Source organism: Idiotropiscis lumnitzeri, chromosome 4 (genome assembly GCF_059441095.1).
Source record: "Idiotropiscis lumnitzeri isolate Australia: NSW breed Sydney's pygmy pipehorse chromosome 4, RoL_Ilum_1.0, whole genome shotgun sequence".
NCBI lineage: Eukaryota > Metazoa > Chordata > Actinopteri > Syngnathiformes > Syngnathidae > Idiotropiscis > Idiotropiscis lumnitzeri.
The window spans coordinates 31434817-31452746 of NC_142394.1; the positions used below are offsets into that span (position 1 = coordinate 31434817).

Below are 17930 nucleotides of genomic sequence, written 5' to 3' on the forward strand. Positions count from 1 at the left end.
TCTTTTTTTTGTGCACCTCCAGTGCTCGCTCGCAGCTTCACAATAGTCTCAAGCACAACGTCAATTTCAACTCTCTTGAAGTTGCTACAGTCAGCTTTCCTTTTTGCGGTCTTTTCTCAAATCATCGCAACAGTCCGGTGTGCGCGCGCAGCCTGTCCCGCTCCTTGAGCGCGTCATCGAAATGGATTCAGATGTTACCAAGTCCTGCCTGACAGCATCGCAAGCGCGTGCATGTTTACGCGCAGTGCTGGAGAGGAGGTGGGGGGGGTGAAGCGAGAGAGAAGAGAGAGAGAGGAATATCATTTGCGCGTCCCTCTCCGGCTGCTGCAGAAAGAGGCTGCCGACACTCGTCTGCAGGCAAGTGGTCAGGTCGCTGCATCCGCGACGGCTTGTCGTCAAAACTAAAGAACAGAATTCACATGGGATCTACATTCATTTTGCAGCCGTGTCGTCTTTTTTTTTCGTGGATTTGCGTGGCAACGGGAAACATAACTAAGTGACTTGCAGGATGAGATCAGCTTGAGCAAGGAGGCTGTTTTTTTTTTTCACTGACTCGCGTGGACGTCAGAGGAATATTGGCCAGCAAGAAGGAGCGATCCTGCGCAGAAAAACGTGAGTGACAACCATGCGAACAGCTTTCACTCGCAGGCGCCTTTTACGCGAGTGAAAATTCAGCAGTGCGCCGAGCCTCCTTTTTTTTTTTTAACTCGAGGCATCATTTAAATTCATAGAGGAGGCGAGAGGGGGAAACTTCCTGTCTTCCACTGCAGCAGGAGTGATGTAGAAGAAGTCTCGCTTTATTCCGGCATCCAGCAGTGATTTTTTTTTTTTGTGGTCATTTTGGTGGACACTGACAAGGGAGCAATGAGGACTACTGGTGCAGTGGACTATTTCTACTACTGCATGCTTATCCTGCAGTTTGTGCATCAGCCCGCCGCCAAACAGGTGCTCCGGTACCGGCTGGCCGAGGAGGGACCGCCGGACGTGCGGGTGGGCAACGTGGCCGCCGACCTGGGCATCGTCGCGGGCTCGGGCGAGGTGACTTTCACGCTGGAGTCGGGCTCGGATTTTTTCAAGATCGACAACATCACGGGCGAGCTCAGCACCAACGAGAGACGTATCGACCGCGAGAAATTACAACAGTGCCAGATGATATTCGACGAGAACGAGTGCTTCATCGATTTCGAGGTGTCTGTCATCGGACCGGCCCAGAGCTGGGTTGACCTCTTTGAGGGAAAGGTCATCATCTCCGATATAAATGACAACACCCCGTCTTTCCCCTCGCCCGTGCTGACGCTGTCCGTGGAGGAAAACAGACCCATCGGAACCCTTTATCTGCTGCCCACGGCCACCGACCGAGATTTCGGCAGGAATGGCATCGAGAGGTACGAGCTGATTCAGGACGGCGGCGACAACGCCCGGCGTTCGTCGGGAGACAAGCGGCGATCGGACGAGGGCGCCGGCAGGAGCGGCGTTTTCGAGCTGCAAGTGGCCGACACCACCGACGGCGAGAAGCAGCCGCAGCTCATCATTAAAGGGGCGCTGGACCGGGAGCAGAGAGACTCCTACGAGCTGACGCTGCGCGTGAGGGACGGGGGCGATCCGCCGCGTTCCTCCCAGGCCATCCTGAGGGTGATGATCACCGACGTGAACGACAACAGCCCTCGCTTTGAGAAGAGCGTGTACGAGGCCGATTTGCTGGAGAACAGCTCCCCCGGCGCCCCCATTCTGCAGCTCAAGGCGGCCGACGCCGACGTGGGGGTCAACGGTCAAATCGAGTACGTGTTCGGGGCCGCCACCGAGTCGGTGCGGCGGCTGCTGCGCTTGGACGAGAGCACGGGCTGGCTCGGTGTGCTGCACCGCATCGACCGCGAAGAAGTGAGCCAGCTGCGCTTCACGGTGATGGCCCGCGACCGAGGTCAGCCGCCCAAATTGGACAAGGCCACCGTGGTGCTGAACATTAAGGACGAGAACGACAACGTGCCCGCCATCGAGATTCGCAAAATCGGACGCATTTTCCTGAAGGACGGCGTGGCCAACGTGGCCGAGGACGTGGTGGTGGACACGCCCATCGCCCTGGTGCAGGTGTCGGATCGCGACCAGGGCGAGAACGGCATGGTGACGTGCACGGTGGTGGGCGACGTGCCCTTCCAGCTCAAACCGGCCAGCGAGATGGAGGGCGAGCAGAATAAGAAGAAATACTTCCTGCACACGTCGGCGCCGCTGGACTACGAGGCCGTGCGGGAATACAACGTGGTCATCGTGGCGGTGGACTCCGGCAGCCCCAGCCTGGCCAGCAACAACTCTCTGATTGTCAAAGTGGGCGACACCAACGACAACGCGCCCGTCTTCAACCTCAATGTCGCCGAGGTGTCCTTCTCGGAAAACAACGCGCCCGGCGAGAGGGTGACGACGGTGGCCGCCGGCGACGCCGACAGCGGCAAGAACGCCGAAATCAGCTACTCGCTCGACTCGTCCGCCAACGGCGTCTTCTCCATCGACGCCGACAGCGGCGACATCCGGGTGAACGCCGTCCTGGACCGCGAGCAAACGGAGCGCTACGAATTCAAAGTGATCGCGAAAGATAAGGGCGCCAACGCCTTGCGGGGCTCGGCCACGGTCGTCGTCCTCGTGGCCGACAAAAACGACAACGAGCCCAAGTTCATGCAAGACGTCTTCACCTTCTACGTCAAAGAGAACCTGGAGCCAAACAGCCCGGTCGGCATGGTGACCGTCATCGATGCCGACCGAGGTCAAAACGCACAAATGAGTCTCTTCATCGAGGAGGAGGAAGAGATCTTCTCAATCGAAAACGACACCGGAACCATTTTCTCCAGCCTCTCGTTCGACAGAGAGCAGAAGAGCACGTACGCGTTCCGCGTGAAGGCCGTGGACGGGGGCCAGCCGCCGCGCTCGGCCACCGCCACCGTCTCGCTGTTTGTCATGGACGACAACGACAACGCGCCCGGCGTCACCTTCCCGAACAACGGCTCGTACACGCTCCTGCCGCCCTCCAGCAACGTCAGAACCGTGGTGAGAACCGTCATCGCCGCCGACACCGACACGGGCATCAACGCCGACCTCAGCTACGGCATCGTCGGCGGCAACCCCTTCGGGCTTTTCCAGATCGACGGCGCCACCGGCGTCATTTCACTGGTGGCGAAGCTGGGGCAGAAGCACTACGGGCTGCACCGGCTGGTGGTCCGGGTCAACGACAGCGGGCAGCCCTCCCAGAGCACCGCCGCACTGGTCCACGTCTACGTCAACGAGACGCTTTCCAATTCCACCGTGGTGGAGGCTCAGGTGGCAAAGAGCCTGAGCACGTCGCTCGGCACCGACATCGCCGGCGACCCCAACTACGACCTGAGCAAACAGCGCCTCAGCATCGCCGTCGGCGTGGTCTCGGGAATCGTGACCGTCATCCTCATCATCCTGGTGGTGGTCACGGCCCGCTACTGCCGCCCCAAGAACAAGAACGGCTACGAAGCCGGCAAGAAGGACCACGAGGACTTCTTCACGCCGCAGCAACACGACAAGTCCAAGAAGCCCAAGAAGGACAAGCGCAAGCAGAAATCCAAGCAGGCCCTCTACAGCAGCATCGTCACCGTGGAGGCGTCCAAACCCAACGGCCAGCGCTACGACGGCGTCAACGAGAAGCGCTCCGACAGCCCCGGCATGGGCCGCTACCGCTCCGTCAACGGGGGCCCCGGCAGCCCCGATCTGGCCCGCCACTACAAGTCCAGCTCGCCGCTGCCCACCGTCCAGCTTCACCCGCAGTCGCCCACGGCCGGCAAGAAGCACCAGGCCGTTCAGGACCTGCCCCCGGCCAACACCTTCGTCGGCACCGGAGATAACATTTCGCTGGGATCGGACCACTGCTCCGACTACAGCGCTCAGACCATCAACAAGTACAACAAACAGGTAAGAAGAGGCGTCGCCGCCGTGTTGCTTTTCTTTCGCCGCCGCCGCCACTCTTAAATGTATTCCGTTTCCTTCTCTCCGTGTTTTGTCTGGCGTAATGCGTTCTGACAGGGCGAGTCTCAGTAGTCGTGTTGCCTTTATGTCGCTAATGTGTGTCAAGTTAGCAGTATTGATCTGTTTTGGTTTGGAGTGCCATTCACATGCAATATCGGAAGGGAGCGCAATGCTTGCGATGAGGGAAATCGTGACCGCTCGGGGCCGGGCCCGACGTTTCTTTCGCTTGCTGCGAATGTGTCCGGAAGGTTGCAGGCAGCTCGCATAAGGCTTTGCTTTGCGCTTAATTTATCCCAGAGGCGGGGGGGGGAGGGGCGGGGGCGTGGGCGGCCTTTTTCTTCTTGCAGAAAGGGGAGGCAGGTAGACGAGAGTTCAGCAAACACGCTTTGGTCCTGGCCAATAAGAGGCCCCATCTGGTCATGAGATGGCGTCAACATTCCCGCGTACGTTTCATTCCGATGAGATTCCGTTTGCACATTTTCGTTTCCATCGCCATCGATATTGTGTCTGACTTTATCTCTTCCCCGAAACGCTTCTCTTGTCTCGTCTGCCCTGCAGCGAGTCTTAGCTTCCTTCTGTTTGCTTCTTCACAAAAGGAAAGAAAAAAAAAAAGCTTCTGGCCTAGTATGAAAACTCGGAGGCATGACGAGAAAATGGGAAAAAGAAAAAAAAAAAAAGCAGGTGATTTGCCGAGGTGCTCCGTCGGGCTAGATTAGGCAAAGAAATTAATTATTGATCTGTTTCTGCTTTTATTTGACATTGAGTATATCTTTTTTTTTTTCTCAACCCGGTGTGGGGCACGCACCCACCCGTGCTGTACAAGCTTTTTTTTTTCTTTCCCCATTCGCTGCCTGTCATCACATCACGCCCTTCGAAACGCTTCACTTGTTCTTCTTGGCAGGGGGTGCGGGGGGGGTCCTGCACATATATATATATATGTGTGTGTGTGTGTGTAATTGTCTTGCCAGCTTCTAATATTGTCTATTTGGCCAGCGACTCCCCCGCGGGTGTCGAGCGTTGTTGCTTTTGGATGTCTCCTACATAATTAAAAGGGCACTCTATCCTCCGCATTGTCTTTCGTGCCACTGTGCTCCACTTCTGGAATTATTTACTGCTGAATGTTCGCCGCAGTCTCTGCGTTTGTTGTCGGCAGCGTCGCTAATTGCCACTAAACGTATTATTGTTTTGGTTCGGATTTGAAATGCAATTTACATTTTTTTTTTTTTTTTTTTTGGACGTGACTGGGTCAGCGTTTTTGGGAGTTTTGATACGTAGCGGCTTGCGGGTGCGTATTGCATTTGACGGCCTTCATAATGATCGTTGCGCTCGTCCCGTCCATGAGAAGAGAGCGAAAGCGGCAACAAGAAAGACGGGCCTGTTGCAAGGTCCGGAGAAAGGCCCCCAGTGTTCCGACAAGGACCCTCGGGGAGGGGGGCGGGGGTGCGGGATAATAGCAAGCATTCACTGTAACCTCTCGCTCTCGGCTTTCTTTTCTCGGCGCCCTCATCCTGGTGATCTTGCCATAATTGCAAAGGCAACCTGGCCAAGTGGGTAACCAGGCAACCGTGCGGGATGAGCGGCCTTTCCGCTTTTGACCGACTTGTTCAAAAGCAACTCATCTGGACATTTCCAAACTATTAACGCACGTCGCGGCGGCGTCATCTTTTTCGGATTCTTGGCGGCGGTTTCCTTTGTGACACGAACGCAGGGCGGGGATTGAAATAAATGAGCAAAGGTCTTTGCTTGTGTTTTGTGATTGGGCCTCACAAGGATGACCTTTGACCTGCGGCAAGCGAGGCCTCGGTCCACACGCCGACGTCGGGATTTCTCGTCTCGGGGCCGACGCCTTGGCGATGCGTCGCCGTCCGTTGCCGCGGCAACACCGGGTCACCTGAGGAGCATTCGTAGCCACGCAAATCTTCAATCTGGAAACGTATGCGGCGCGTGGATGTACAAAACACGGCCGAGCGTTTGCCCCACTTGGCGAAGATTGAAAATCAAATTCAATCTTTTTGCAATTTTCATTCACGCGGCGAACGGAAAGCCAACGCTAATGAGCGCAACTTGACAACTCGACAGAGCGAAGATCAAGATGGCGGGCCTTCCTTATTTGTCTTTTAATCCATCGAGATCCACTTTAGCGAAGGTCGGATCGAGATATTTTAGTAAGAAACTGTTGAGTACAAAAAAAAACAAACTTGGGCCAATTTTCAAAAATAATGATCGGCTCAGCGTCTTTTCTTCAATTTCTTGTTCATTTTAATGTCTGCTGCCACTGAAAGTTGAACAAGAGACGAACTGACACGCAAAAAAAAAAACATCAAATGCTGATAGGCAAAATTTTGGGCTCAATAGAACGTCAGAGTTATTGATTTAAGATCTTGTGAGGAGAGTTTAGCTCTGAAAATATTTGGAAAGTGTCTCGATCCGCTCGGAAATTCAACTCGTAGGAACTCTTTTTGTTGTTGCGACGAAACAAGTCCAAACAAATTCGTTTTCAAATAAACGGGAAGTGAAGAAACAAGGCCGGTCAGTCCGTGCAGCTCTGCTTACCTTTTGACACGTTGGCGGGCGTGTCGTGCCCCCTTGTCGCTCACAAATATTTTCAGAAGAGAAAAGCGAGAAGTGGCCCGACATTCCAGAGAGCCAAGTGCTTGCATTTGGAAGCAAAACCAAAACAAATCTTTGCTTTCGAGGTTCCCAGTCCGGCTTTCAGACGGTTTGATCGCTGAGGTCGTCAGTCACTGTCCACGTCCGCAAAACGAGAGCGCTCTCGAGTGAGTTTCAATCGGCCCGCCGGCGTTGAGGTTGAGGCGAACGATCGTCGGGCCGACCGTCGCCCGGCAACCGCTCCACGCCGAGGAAAAAAACAAACAAAAAAACAAAGATGGGCCCTCCATCGTCGTCCGTGCCGATGCAAAAAGCGTTTGGTTCTCTTCAAATTGATTTGGATTCATTTTTGTTTCAAGCATTCGCTTTGGGAAAAAAAACGCTGCCTCGAGGTTGCGGACGTCAACTTGGACATTTGCGACGTGACGGTGGGAGGATTTATTGATTTTGGTGACGAAAAGGCAAAGCTTTGTCTTTGCGTTCAGTCGTCTTCTCTGCCGATGATAAATGCGCCCGCGAGCTTGAAATTCGTCTCAGAACAACAACAACCCCAAAAAACGCCACTTGTGATTGAAGGAGCCGCTCCCGCTCTCGACATCTGTCACGATAAGAAAGATACCGCGAGAAGGGGTTGGAAAGAGAGAGCGACTCTGGCGGCCCGCCATCTTGATTGCCCGTCCGGGATGCCGCCCCGTCTTTCAATTTGCCGTCATCGAACGTGGAATTGGATTTGGACGCCGCCGATTCACGTGTTTCTCCGCGGCGATTGTTAGCGGGAGCTTGTGGAGCAAATTGACTTTTACGAGGCTCCCCGGGTCGATGATGCGCCGCGCCGGACCGCCGTTTCCTCGTGCCGCCGCCCCGTATCGACTGCGGGAATTCACGGCGGCCGGATGGGAACATCGCTTCAGCGGCGGCGCGGTCGGACTCGGGGGAATGGCCGCCTGCCGACCGTTGGCATTGCAACGCAGATCAGACGTGACGCTCGTTTGTGCGACTCACGGCCGCCGCGGCGGTTTTGTGTGGAGCTCATCAAACTTGCAAACATGTCTGGCAGAGGCGGGCGGTGTTGCGGCGCGGCGGGTTTGTCGCGTTGTGCAAAAAAGCCCTCAGGCAGTCTGCTGTCGGGATTCAAAAAGGTTGCGTCTCGTGAGTTTTTGGTGGAATCCGTCTGCCGAAATGTGGCAGGAAGACCTGAGCGGCTTTCAAGTCTTAACCGGCGACTTCAGAAATCAAGCGAGTCGAGCGGGCACCGGACGTCAAGAAAATCAATTCCGACGGATCCATTCAATGCCGTAAGAATTTCTTTTCCGATAACTGACATCGATCTTCAATCGGACCAGCGATCGGTAAGCTAAACTCATCGGAGCTTTTTTTTTTCTTTGTTTTGGCGTCATCAACGGAGTTACAAGGCGCTCTAAATTTTCCTCGTCTTTGTTGGTTTGTCTCTCGAGCCATCAAATGAATCGCCCACGAGCAGGTGCGCTTACACGGGAGGGTCCAGGATGTCAAGGCGACAGCCAGAAGGCTCCGCCCCCCCCCCATCTAAAAAAACAAAAAAGAAAACCCATCTACAAGCTGCACCAGGTGAATGAGTTGTTTACTACATGTGCATAAACAGTGGAAACAACTTTGCTAATTAAAACAGAACAGACCCAAGAGGAAAAAAAAATGGAGATTTATTTAGCGTGTTTTCTGAGCCCTAGAGCACCCCTACTGGTGAAAGAAAAATCCACAGAAAAGTCGCATTGTTGTATTAGCCGCATGGTTCAAAAATGAGGAAAAAATACGGTAATTGTGATTAATCACCAAGACTTCATCCGACTGAACGCGATGAAAAAAATTTAATCGTTTCAAAGCTCTAATTAAGAAAAAATCCAATTCTTTGAAACAATAATTCTGTAAGTTGCTTTTGGGACCAAACAAAATGGATAGCATTGGTTCTTTAAAAAAAAATAAAATAAAATTTCCAATGACGCCAATTTGGTTGTGATTGTCTTGGAAATTGCATTTGGATGGCACAGCGGCACCACCACCAGAAGTTGCGAAAGTGACTTTGAACAAGAAAAAAAAACAAAAGCAAGTGGCTTGCTATTTAAAAAAATGCAAAAGAACAAGTCCGACCTTCACCTTGGGTTCAAGTTCACATTGATTTTTGATTTTTTACATCTGTGACAGCAGCAACCTGTTTTGGCGTGATGCACAAACAGGTTGCAACATTTGGACTTTGACCTTCCTTCCTTTGGAACGCGACAGATCTGAAATCTGAACAAATGCTGAAATCCGGCGACGCGTCTGAGGAGAAATTGAAGAGCTTTACATTTCCAGCGCGGCTTTTCCTTTTAACAGTCTGCGGGCGGAATGGCGATGACAAGAGGATCACTTGACTGCTCGGATTGGCCCCCCTTTTGGTTGGGTCACCCCCCCCCCCGTGTGTGTGTTATGTGCGCGCACGATGCAGGAGGTGCGGCGCTCGGCAATGCCTTGATGCCCAAAATTCAGCGGCGGTGCGCCGGGTTGGCGCGCCGTACACGATGGGAGCGTATCCTGCGAGGGAGCCGCGGTGCCGCCTCTTCATCATCTTGCACACCAGGCAGCGACATGCCTCAGAGGCTTTCAATATCCTGCATGAATGTGAAAAAGTCGTGAGTTGTTTAGCCATTATTTGAATGCGCGTCTCGGAGGCCGCGAGCGTGACCGGTGCTTTAACGACCCAAAAAAATAAATCAATAATGTTGGACTTTCTCCTTGAAAATCTGCATCACAAATGCGTGACACCTGATATCAACGTTTATTGAGTTATTCAGCGGCCAAAAGGCGAAGAATGAAGAAAAAAAGAATTGGCTAGAAAACGTTTCTCGCGACGTGCGACTCATTAAAAAAACAATTCATGCCTCACAGATGACATCTTCCACTAATGACATCAGTGATGAGCCAGCATCGAATAAATAAATAAAATAAATCACATGAGACAGCTCCGATAAATATTCTATTATTTTGCAATATCATCATATATTTTAAAATGTTCACTAAAATAGTCATTGATGCAAAAATAATGACGGAACGCAAAACGGGTTGGCCGCAGGTGGATGATTTTTACTTTAGTTTTCATTTCTATCGACATTTATTTCTACATACGCTTGCAGCCCTCAAGGACGTCGCGATACGACAAGTCGTGACAAGGCCAAAATATCCCAGCAAAGTCGTGTCTTCTCTGTCGGTGGCCGCAAAACAGAGATGGCCTAATTGTGCGGAAAAGTCCAGACGTTTCAATTTAGCTGCAGGCGCGTTGCCCGCTCGTTTGGGATTTGGCTTTGATATCACCTTTTACTCTTTGCGCCATCTCAAGAGACCGGAGCGAGTTGTCTCGCCCTCGCCCTCGCGCTCGTTCGCTCCCCGGCAACAAAGTCCTTAGCAACGAGCAGTAAATCAACCTGGCCACCGGGATGGAGCGCAAACGCCATTTTGGATGGAAAAGGAGTGGGCAAAGCCTGGCACGGGAATCATGCGGCATTTTGCGGTCTTTGCTGCAATCATGAAGCGAGAGAAGGAAGAATCGTGGGCGGGCGGCCGGCCCGTTGCAATCAAGACGCAAATTCCGCTCTTTGACACGCTTCGTTTAGCCGCCGTCGGTCCGGCGCGACACTTGGGACCCAATTGCAAAGGAGTCGGGATTCGGCGGCGGGAACTGCCTTGGGGGAGGTTTGAGGAAAGAGCCAATGAGGAGAGCATTTGTTGCTCTGTTCTGCTCGATAAGGGAAAGGGAAATCACATCAATCAAATGGTCGCGCCAGGAGGCGTTTAAACGATAAGCGAGGACGAAACAAGTTTTAGGCCAGCGCTTGACAAACTTTCTTTTTTTTAAATGGCTCTCCAACAAAGCTCCAAACCATGAAATGCAAATCCGATGTGCTTTCTTTAAGGGCCGATACCGATACCGATTATTAGTAGTCATGGAGACCGATCGCCGATATTCATATGTTGAAAAAAGGGTCAAATGGTGTCTACATTTTGAAAATCAAAACTCCCAAACTTTGTTGAAATGCCTTGAAGCACATTTTTATGAAAAAAATTGAGTGATTTACAAATTGTTGAAGCTTTTTTACAAAATAGACAAGTTTGTTTTAAAAGTCGAAAAAAAGTGCACGGAGCGCCCAGACTCAGCCGCGTGTCTTTGAGTTCGATGAAAACAAACATCTCATGAAAGTTTACGACGGCAAATCGTTTTCGATTAGTTTGTATTCAAATTTCGGCAAAATCCGTTGCCTCGACATGAAAAAAAGCAAACAAGCAACTTTCTGTTTGTTGGCTGCGACAAGCAACCAATCAGATGGTGCAGTGGGCGGGCCAATCTGCTTCTGCAGGCGGGGCCACCAGCACAGCAGCGAGAGAGAGAGAGAAAATGAAGTGTGCCGCAGTGAGCCAAAATAAGCCAGCTTTTAATTGATCGGCCATTCCAAGAATCGGTAATATCGGCACGGATTACAAACAGTTACAAGACAAGATTAGCTGAAAGCAAATGAAAATTGGTCGCATTTCCTTGGCGCCCCACTTTTGTTTTTTACCGGTCCCTTCCGCTTTTTGGGTCGGCTTTGACAAGCAGCTAAGCGCCAACACGGCTGACATTTAAATGTGCGTCGCGGAGCTCCCCAGTCGGACGTTTGCCGTTTAGCCGCCATTGAAATTCTGCAGGCGCCGTGGCAAATGTTTGAGCGGCTGCGATGACTTTGCCCCCGTGAAGCCAATCGGGGACGATTGTTTGACGTCTGCGCAAATGTGCTTCGTACGCAAACGTCGCCACCTCCCTCGGCGGCTTTTTTTCTTTTCGGGGGAGGGGGGGGGTTGGATTGATGTGAGGGCGTGCGCGCGCGCGCATGTGTGCGCCGACTCCTTTGAATAAGCTTTTCTTTACTCAGGCAAGCCTCCTCTCGTCGAGGATTGGGGACATGACACGACAATCGGAGACCTTGTAATTTATGTTGAAATCGTTAGCATTATCAGTGCCAACATGGTTTTGTTTGAACACGCGGGGGCGGGAAGGGGGAGGGGGGGGGGGTAATTCTGGCGAGGGGCCTCAGTCGTCGTTTCAAGCGTATGCCTGTGTTTGCCCAGGAATCCTTGGTGGGCAATCCATTGTTACTATGGCAATATAGAGCGACGCCCCCCCCACCCACTGCTAACTTCTCCCATGGCAGTATGCCTGGATTTTGGGGGGCCGAGGGTGGGGGAGGGGGATGAAGCCATTTTACAGCTTTCCCATCAATGCCCAAAGCATCGCTCAGAGACAGCATCCCCCTCAAAAAATGTCAGCACACTCTAACAAGTTGGCCCTCGCTGGCTTGGATGAGGCTCAGGAACGACGTGTTCCACTAAAATCTTGTGATAAAGCCACCTGGGGAAGCGGGGAACATTTCCAGCGCCAAGGTCCCTCAACACTAAATTGGCGGCGGTTGCTTCGTCGCGACGGGCTCATCTCGTCGCGGTGTCAAAGCCCCGTCGGGAGCCGTAATTCGTTGCCCCCCACCCCCTCTTTTACAGCTCCGCCTCCCCGAGATCAAACGAGACCATCGACGGACGTCGGTGACGGCGCGAGGCCGCGCCGTCCGGTCTGACACCGACATCCTTCCGAGTTCCTTTGTCATGAAAAATCGGATGTTGGCATTAAGGCCTCTCGGAATCGTTTTTTTATTTGAACTCTTTTTTCCACGGGTGAAAATTTATTGCGGCGGCAAGAGCGACCGTCGCCGATGCACCGAACAAGATCAGCAGCCAAACACAGCAACTCAAAATGACGGACGAGGCGCACCGCGACGCAAGCGGATGTCGAATTTGATGCTCGCTAGGGATCGGAAACACAAAAAGCAGTTCGGCTAAACCGAATGTCTTCAATGTAGAAAAGAAAAGTCTGGAGTCCGCGTGCCCGAATCTGAACAACAAGTCAACTATTTTGGTCTGAAGCAGGATGGCAGCCATTTTGCTTGCAAGCGGCCGTTTTAAGAGACTCAAAGGAGGAAGAAATCTTTTTTTTTTTGTTCTAAATGACAAAAAGATGCCCAAGTCTTCCATCAGGCATCGTGAAAACTTGCAAGCGGCAAATTTAATGAGCTTGATATGATGAAACGTTGAGATGGCAGGTCAATGCTCACTGTTGTCGCGTTTCAAAGAAGCATTCATCGGAAAAAAACAACGACAGTCGCAGATTTCAAAAGGCGACATGTGAAAGATGGAAAAGAAAGACGTCAACGGCAACGGTGGGAGGAGAAGACGCGTAAAAGTTTATTCGTGGCCGACGCGACATATTCGACTCGAGTCGACGCGCGTCTCGGGCGACGAGCTTCGATTCAAATCCAGCAACATTTGCGCAAAACCTCAACGTGGGCTCGGCCTCGGTCTCGTTTGCGGTTGCCTGCGGGAAGGAACCTTTTGTCGGAACCTTTGACTCCAGAAAGCGAGCGACGATGACGATGACCATGTGACCATGTGAGCGAGCGAGCGAGCGAGCGAGGTGTGTGTTTCAACCACACGCATCTTTGGCACGCCAGATTTGCACGGCCATTTTTCACCCCCCCCCCCGTGATTTCAAAGGTTGCCGCGCCTGCTTGCCAATTTTTCAAAGTTGTCACTCCCTTTCCGTGTCGTGGCGTGCGCGGCTACACAAAGGCCCCCCCCACCGCCGTCGCCGCCATTGTTGTTGTCATTGCGCTGATGCAAGGTAAACACCGTGTCGCCCGCCCCCTTCGCCACAATGCATCACTTAGACCTTTATGTAGCAGTCACAGCGAGGCGGAGACGGCGCGGCGCGGCGCGGCGCATATCCTTTCCGGCGGGGCTCGCGTTTTCGACAGCACATTTGAAGGATGGCGCCAACGGCTGGAAATATGACTTGTGTGAATAAGCGCCGACGGCTTTCAAAATCCAAGGACGGGGAGCTTCGACAGTTCATCAGATTCGCTGCCCTGCTTCGTCAACACATTTTCCTCCGACGCTCTCACTTCTCAACATCCTTGCACCTTCGGGCGTAGACGGAGAGGAAAAAAGACAACAACAAAAAAAAAAAAGATTCACACGTGCCGCCGCAACCACGCCAAAACGTTTCGAAAGGAACTGGGCCGCGTGCGAGGGTACCTTTTTGCTTCCGTTTCGAGAAATGACTAAATCACACGGGAAGCGAAGAAAAATAAAAAACGTTTCATGACGTATCCATTGACGAAGCCGAAACGCTGGAACAAAGAGAAAGCGAGGCGAAGACGGAGGCCGCCGCTTGAGGGTGGTCAAAGCTTTTGCTTTATTTTATTTGGCGAGCGTTCTGGTGCGCTTTGACGGAAAGCCGAGGTCAGCTTGGGAGGCCTCAATCGGCAGCTTTCGAGCATCGTGGCCGCCAATTAGCGCACATTCTTCGGATGCCTTCCCCCCCAAAGAAAAGTGTCAAGGACGCAACCTGCGGGGGATTTGACTTTGCCACTTCAAGCGGACTTTGACAAATACTTTCGCAGTCTTTTCACTCAAGTGACGCGTTGGTGATGACGGGCGGCTTTTTAACCTCACCAACGAGGCCAACATTTGGCAAAACATTGAAAAAAAAAAAAAAAAAGGGAAAAATGCTGAGTTTCATCGATTGTTGTAAGAATATGGTGGGCATTCCCAAAAAAAAAAAAACAGCTAGAAGTCAAATTTAATGAAGACCTGTTTTAGTGACCACCAAATTTGGTGGACAAAAAATGAACGGCAAGTCGGGCGTTTTGTTTTGAGCAATTCCAATTTTGTTCCGATGAGTCCCAAGCAAGCAAGCAAGCATCTTCTAAAAACGTTCAAGTACGCGATCCAACATGGCGAGAACTCGCAATCCCAAAAATCTGGCGACGAGGAACCTTCGATCAAGTTGCCGGAATTTGCAATGCGACTTTTGCGAAGCCAACTGGAAAGGCATCTTCAAAGATGTTTGTTTTGCCTTGGCGGAGGTCGGCGTTCTCGCCATCGTTTGCGTTGTCCGTCCTGCGGCACGTCGACCGCGTGATCTCCACGACGCGGCCGTCCTGACCTTCCTAATTAAACTCGGTTGACCTCAACGCAGGAAAAGCGGACTCGCGACTAATTATTAGCTTGGAGTCGCCCGCTCTGGTGCGAAAGCGCCGATGGCAGACGGGAGAGCAGAACCCGAGCGGCTCCCCCTTGGGCGTCGTTCTCGGCGGGGCCGCGTCCAACCGAACGGTCGATCGCGCGGCAACGGCGCTAATTAACAGTTTGAAAACATTCTTTTTGCTCCGAAAAAAATGCAGAGGGAGGAAGGACAACAAAAGAGTCCCAAAAATTCATTTGTTGGCGTGCAAGGGAGGGAAGAAAAGCTAAAGTTGACTGCGGCAAAGCTAAAAGTCGTTTGTGCGCCTTTACGATACTTTGTAACACTCCAAATGCATTTTCACGCCACTCTCATCATTTATTCATTTTGTATTTTTCCCAAATTGGAATGCAGAGCGATCTTTCGTCGCAATGCTTGAGGAAAGTCGTTTTGCGGAAAAGGCCAAAGTGAGAGGAAGCGCTAAAGAAGAAATAATTGTCAACCAAAAGGCCAAAGTGGCACGCTGAGAGGAAGCGCTAAAGAAGAAATAATTGTCAACTTTGTTGAACAAACGTTCCTTTTACATCGCAGCACTTCCTCGCTCACTTTTGTTTCTCGACACTCGCACAAAGTCGCACGCAGAAGCTCCGTTTTTTGAGTTTGAGGCGACGAGCGTAAACATGAAAGTCACACTTGCTCGTTGTTAAACGCGAGCTAGCTAGCTAGCTAGCATGAGCTCAAATGCTAATTGAGTGTTTTGTTCCCATCGAAGCCAAGACATTTGCCACAATTCACGTTCAACATCCACTTCACCTCTCCGTGGCAATTTGCCACCACTGCCGGCCGACCGTTGGAGAGAAAAACAGTGGCCTGGATTAAATAACACCTCATCCTTTGTTGAGGCTAAAGCCAACACCCGCGCTCCGCCTATATTGAGCTTCTAAAATGAGCATTCATACACACAAGGTATCAAGTATAGATTTCCAGTAATGGCAGTTACTGACAACGCTCGCTGCTCCCATCAAGCCGTAATGGTTGTGGGGGGGCTGGGGGGGGGGATCAATGTTGGATAAACAGCAGGCCTCCGTGTTCCAATGTTATTCAAACAAGCGCCAGGTCCAATCTCTGATGGGAGCGTTTATATAGAGCACCTGGCTCTCCAGCGCAGCCTCGCTCCCCCGGCCTGTCTAGACGGCCGTTTTGTCGCACAGAAAGAGGACCTCTTGCATACTTTCACCAACTCATTTCAATATACAGCCTCCGAGATCGGTCTGAGTCGGAGCAATCCAACGTTTTTTTTTTTTTTAAACGTGACCGGCAGCAGGAAGGTGGCAAGTTGCGCTTCCTGCTAGAGTCTGACCTTTGAGCACGTTCTGAAGTCAGCCGGGTCTGTTTAAGATGAAAGAGGCCAACGACACCCACCGGAGACAAAGTCGCCTTTTATTGCCCGCGCCTTTCGTGCGGGAATGAACAAAGTGGAATCAAATGACACGTGTCGGAAGGCGACATCCCCGAAGGCGAGACCATCGCAGGCTCAAAGGAAGAATTAAAAAGACGTTCTTCTCGCTTCGTCATTCCTCTCAGTGATCGCTCATTACGAGAGAAAAAGCAGCCCAAAAGGCAACAAAACGTGGTGGGAAAAAAAACACGCTGCTTAGTAATTAGACATCTTTAGTAATTAGCTGGAATCAGCACACAAGCACTCAAACGGAAGATTTGCGTGAAATGGACACGGCGCACTTTTTGGGGCTGCTCATTGAGAGGACGTCGAAATGGGAAAATATGAAAGTGACCAGCGTCCGCGCGCAACATTTGCTCTTCATCTCGACTTGACATGACGAGGAAGGACGACGCCTTTTTTTTCATCTCCGTTTTTTACTTTCCAATCTCGATACGATCGCGGTCAAGAAGGCAAACGGAACGTGCGAGATTGGAGACCTGCGCGAGGTTCCAATGGCTTCCAAATCAAAAAAAGGGGAGCGTCACGTTTTGCTTTTAGGAGCATCGTGAGAAAAGTCAAAAAGCAGGAACTTGTTTCATGACCTGAAGGCAATGGCGACTTGAGCCTTCAAGAAAACACGTCGTGACGTAACGGCCCGAAATCTCGCCGTGCCCGTCGGGCCAACCAACTGGTCAAGAAGGCCGTGGTGACTTTGCCGGGGGAAGTCATCCGATCGCATTTTGGCAGCTCTTTGCTCTCTGACCAAAATCGATAAACAAGCGCAGAAATTTAAAAAAAAAAAGACTTTTGTGACCCAGGTCAGCAAGTTTGGTGCCTCGATTTGAAATGTTGCAAATGCGGTCGCTCGAGGCCCAAAATCTTCCCAGCCGCCACGGCGCAACTTGACGCTCGTCTGCCGTCTGCAGCGAGACGGCCTCCGGGCACGACGACTTTGAAATGCGTCGGGCCTGAGAGGGCGCCGATTAACGGCGTCCAAACATTTGGCGAGTCGCAGGTGGACGCTCGAGCGAACCTTTTCCAGCGCTTTTTACGAGGTCAACGTTGGTCGCTCTTAGCGGAAATTTCATCATCTCACAATGTTGGGTCAAATAAGTGAAGGAAGCTGAAAAAAAAAAAAAAAAAAACTTGACACATTTCAGGTCGTAGCTGCTCTTTTTTTTTTTTCTTTTCTGGCTAACGTACCTCTGAAGTCTGTTCAAATAATCCTTTTTCGCGTGAAAGTGCAAAGAGTGCAAACTGTTCGCTTAAAAGCGCCGTTGCCGAGGACATTCATTTTTGATTGGCTCGTGTGAGATGACGTCAAATGCTGTCAATCTCAAATAAGAAATTGACCGCCTCAAATTTTGGCACGAAAAAGTCAATTCAGTTGCAAACGTTCCCATTCCACAGCTCACTGAAATGATAAAAAAAAAAAACATTTCATGACGCCGGATGGTCCGTTTGGTGCGCCATCGTATTCCGGCGCAGTCACAATTCTATTTTGACTTCAGATTTTATTGAAATGCGGCAAAGAAGCGAGCTTGCACACGCAGACGTGTGTGTGTTTTTTGTTTTTTTTTTCTAACTCAGACATCAATAAATTCCCTCTGGCAGAGCTCATGTAAGCCGTTTCTCGTCTTGCGCGTCTCCCCCCCCGCGACATCTTTTTGGCAACGCAATGTTGCATCAGCTCAGAAAAGTCCAAATAAGGTTCTGCTGGTCCAGCACGTGCACTCGTCCTTTTTCTTCTTCTCGTCTAAAAGGCGAGTGCTGGAAAACGACGGCAAGCGGAAAATAAATTCATTTGCTTTCATCAATTAAACATACATTTGGCTCTCCGTCTCGTAC

General features: G+C 51.4%; 1 protein-coding gene across 6 annotated transcripts in view; it reads left to right on the forward strand.

Annotated features, from left to right (window-relative positions):
- The first annotated feature begins 257 nt into the window (after positions 1 to 257).
- pcdh7b (protocadherin 7b) overlaps positions 258 to 17930 on the forward strand; it is a 76867-nt gene continuing 59194 nt past the window's right edge. For all 6 annotated transcript variants that reach the window (XM_088294507.1, XM_088294508.1, XM_088294509.1 and 3 more), the window contains exon 1: positions 258 to 3921. In XM_088294507.1, the coding sequence (XP_088150633.1) occupies positions 865 to 3921 (3057 nt within the window). In that variant the 5' untranslated portion in view covers positions 258 to 864. The remainder of the gene's footprint in view (positions 3922 to 17930) is intronic.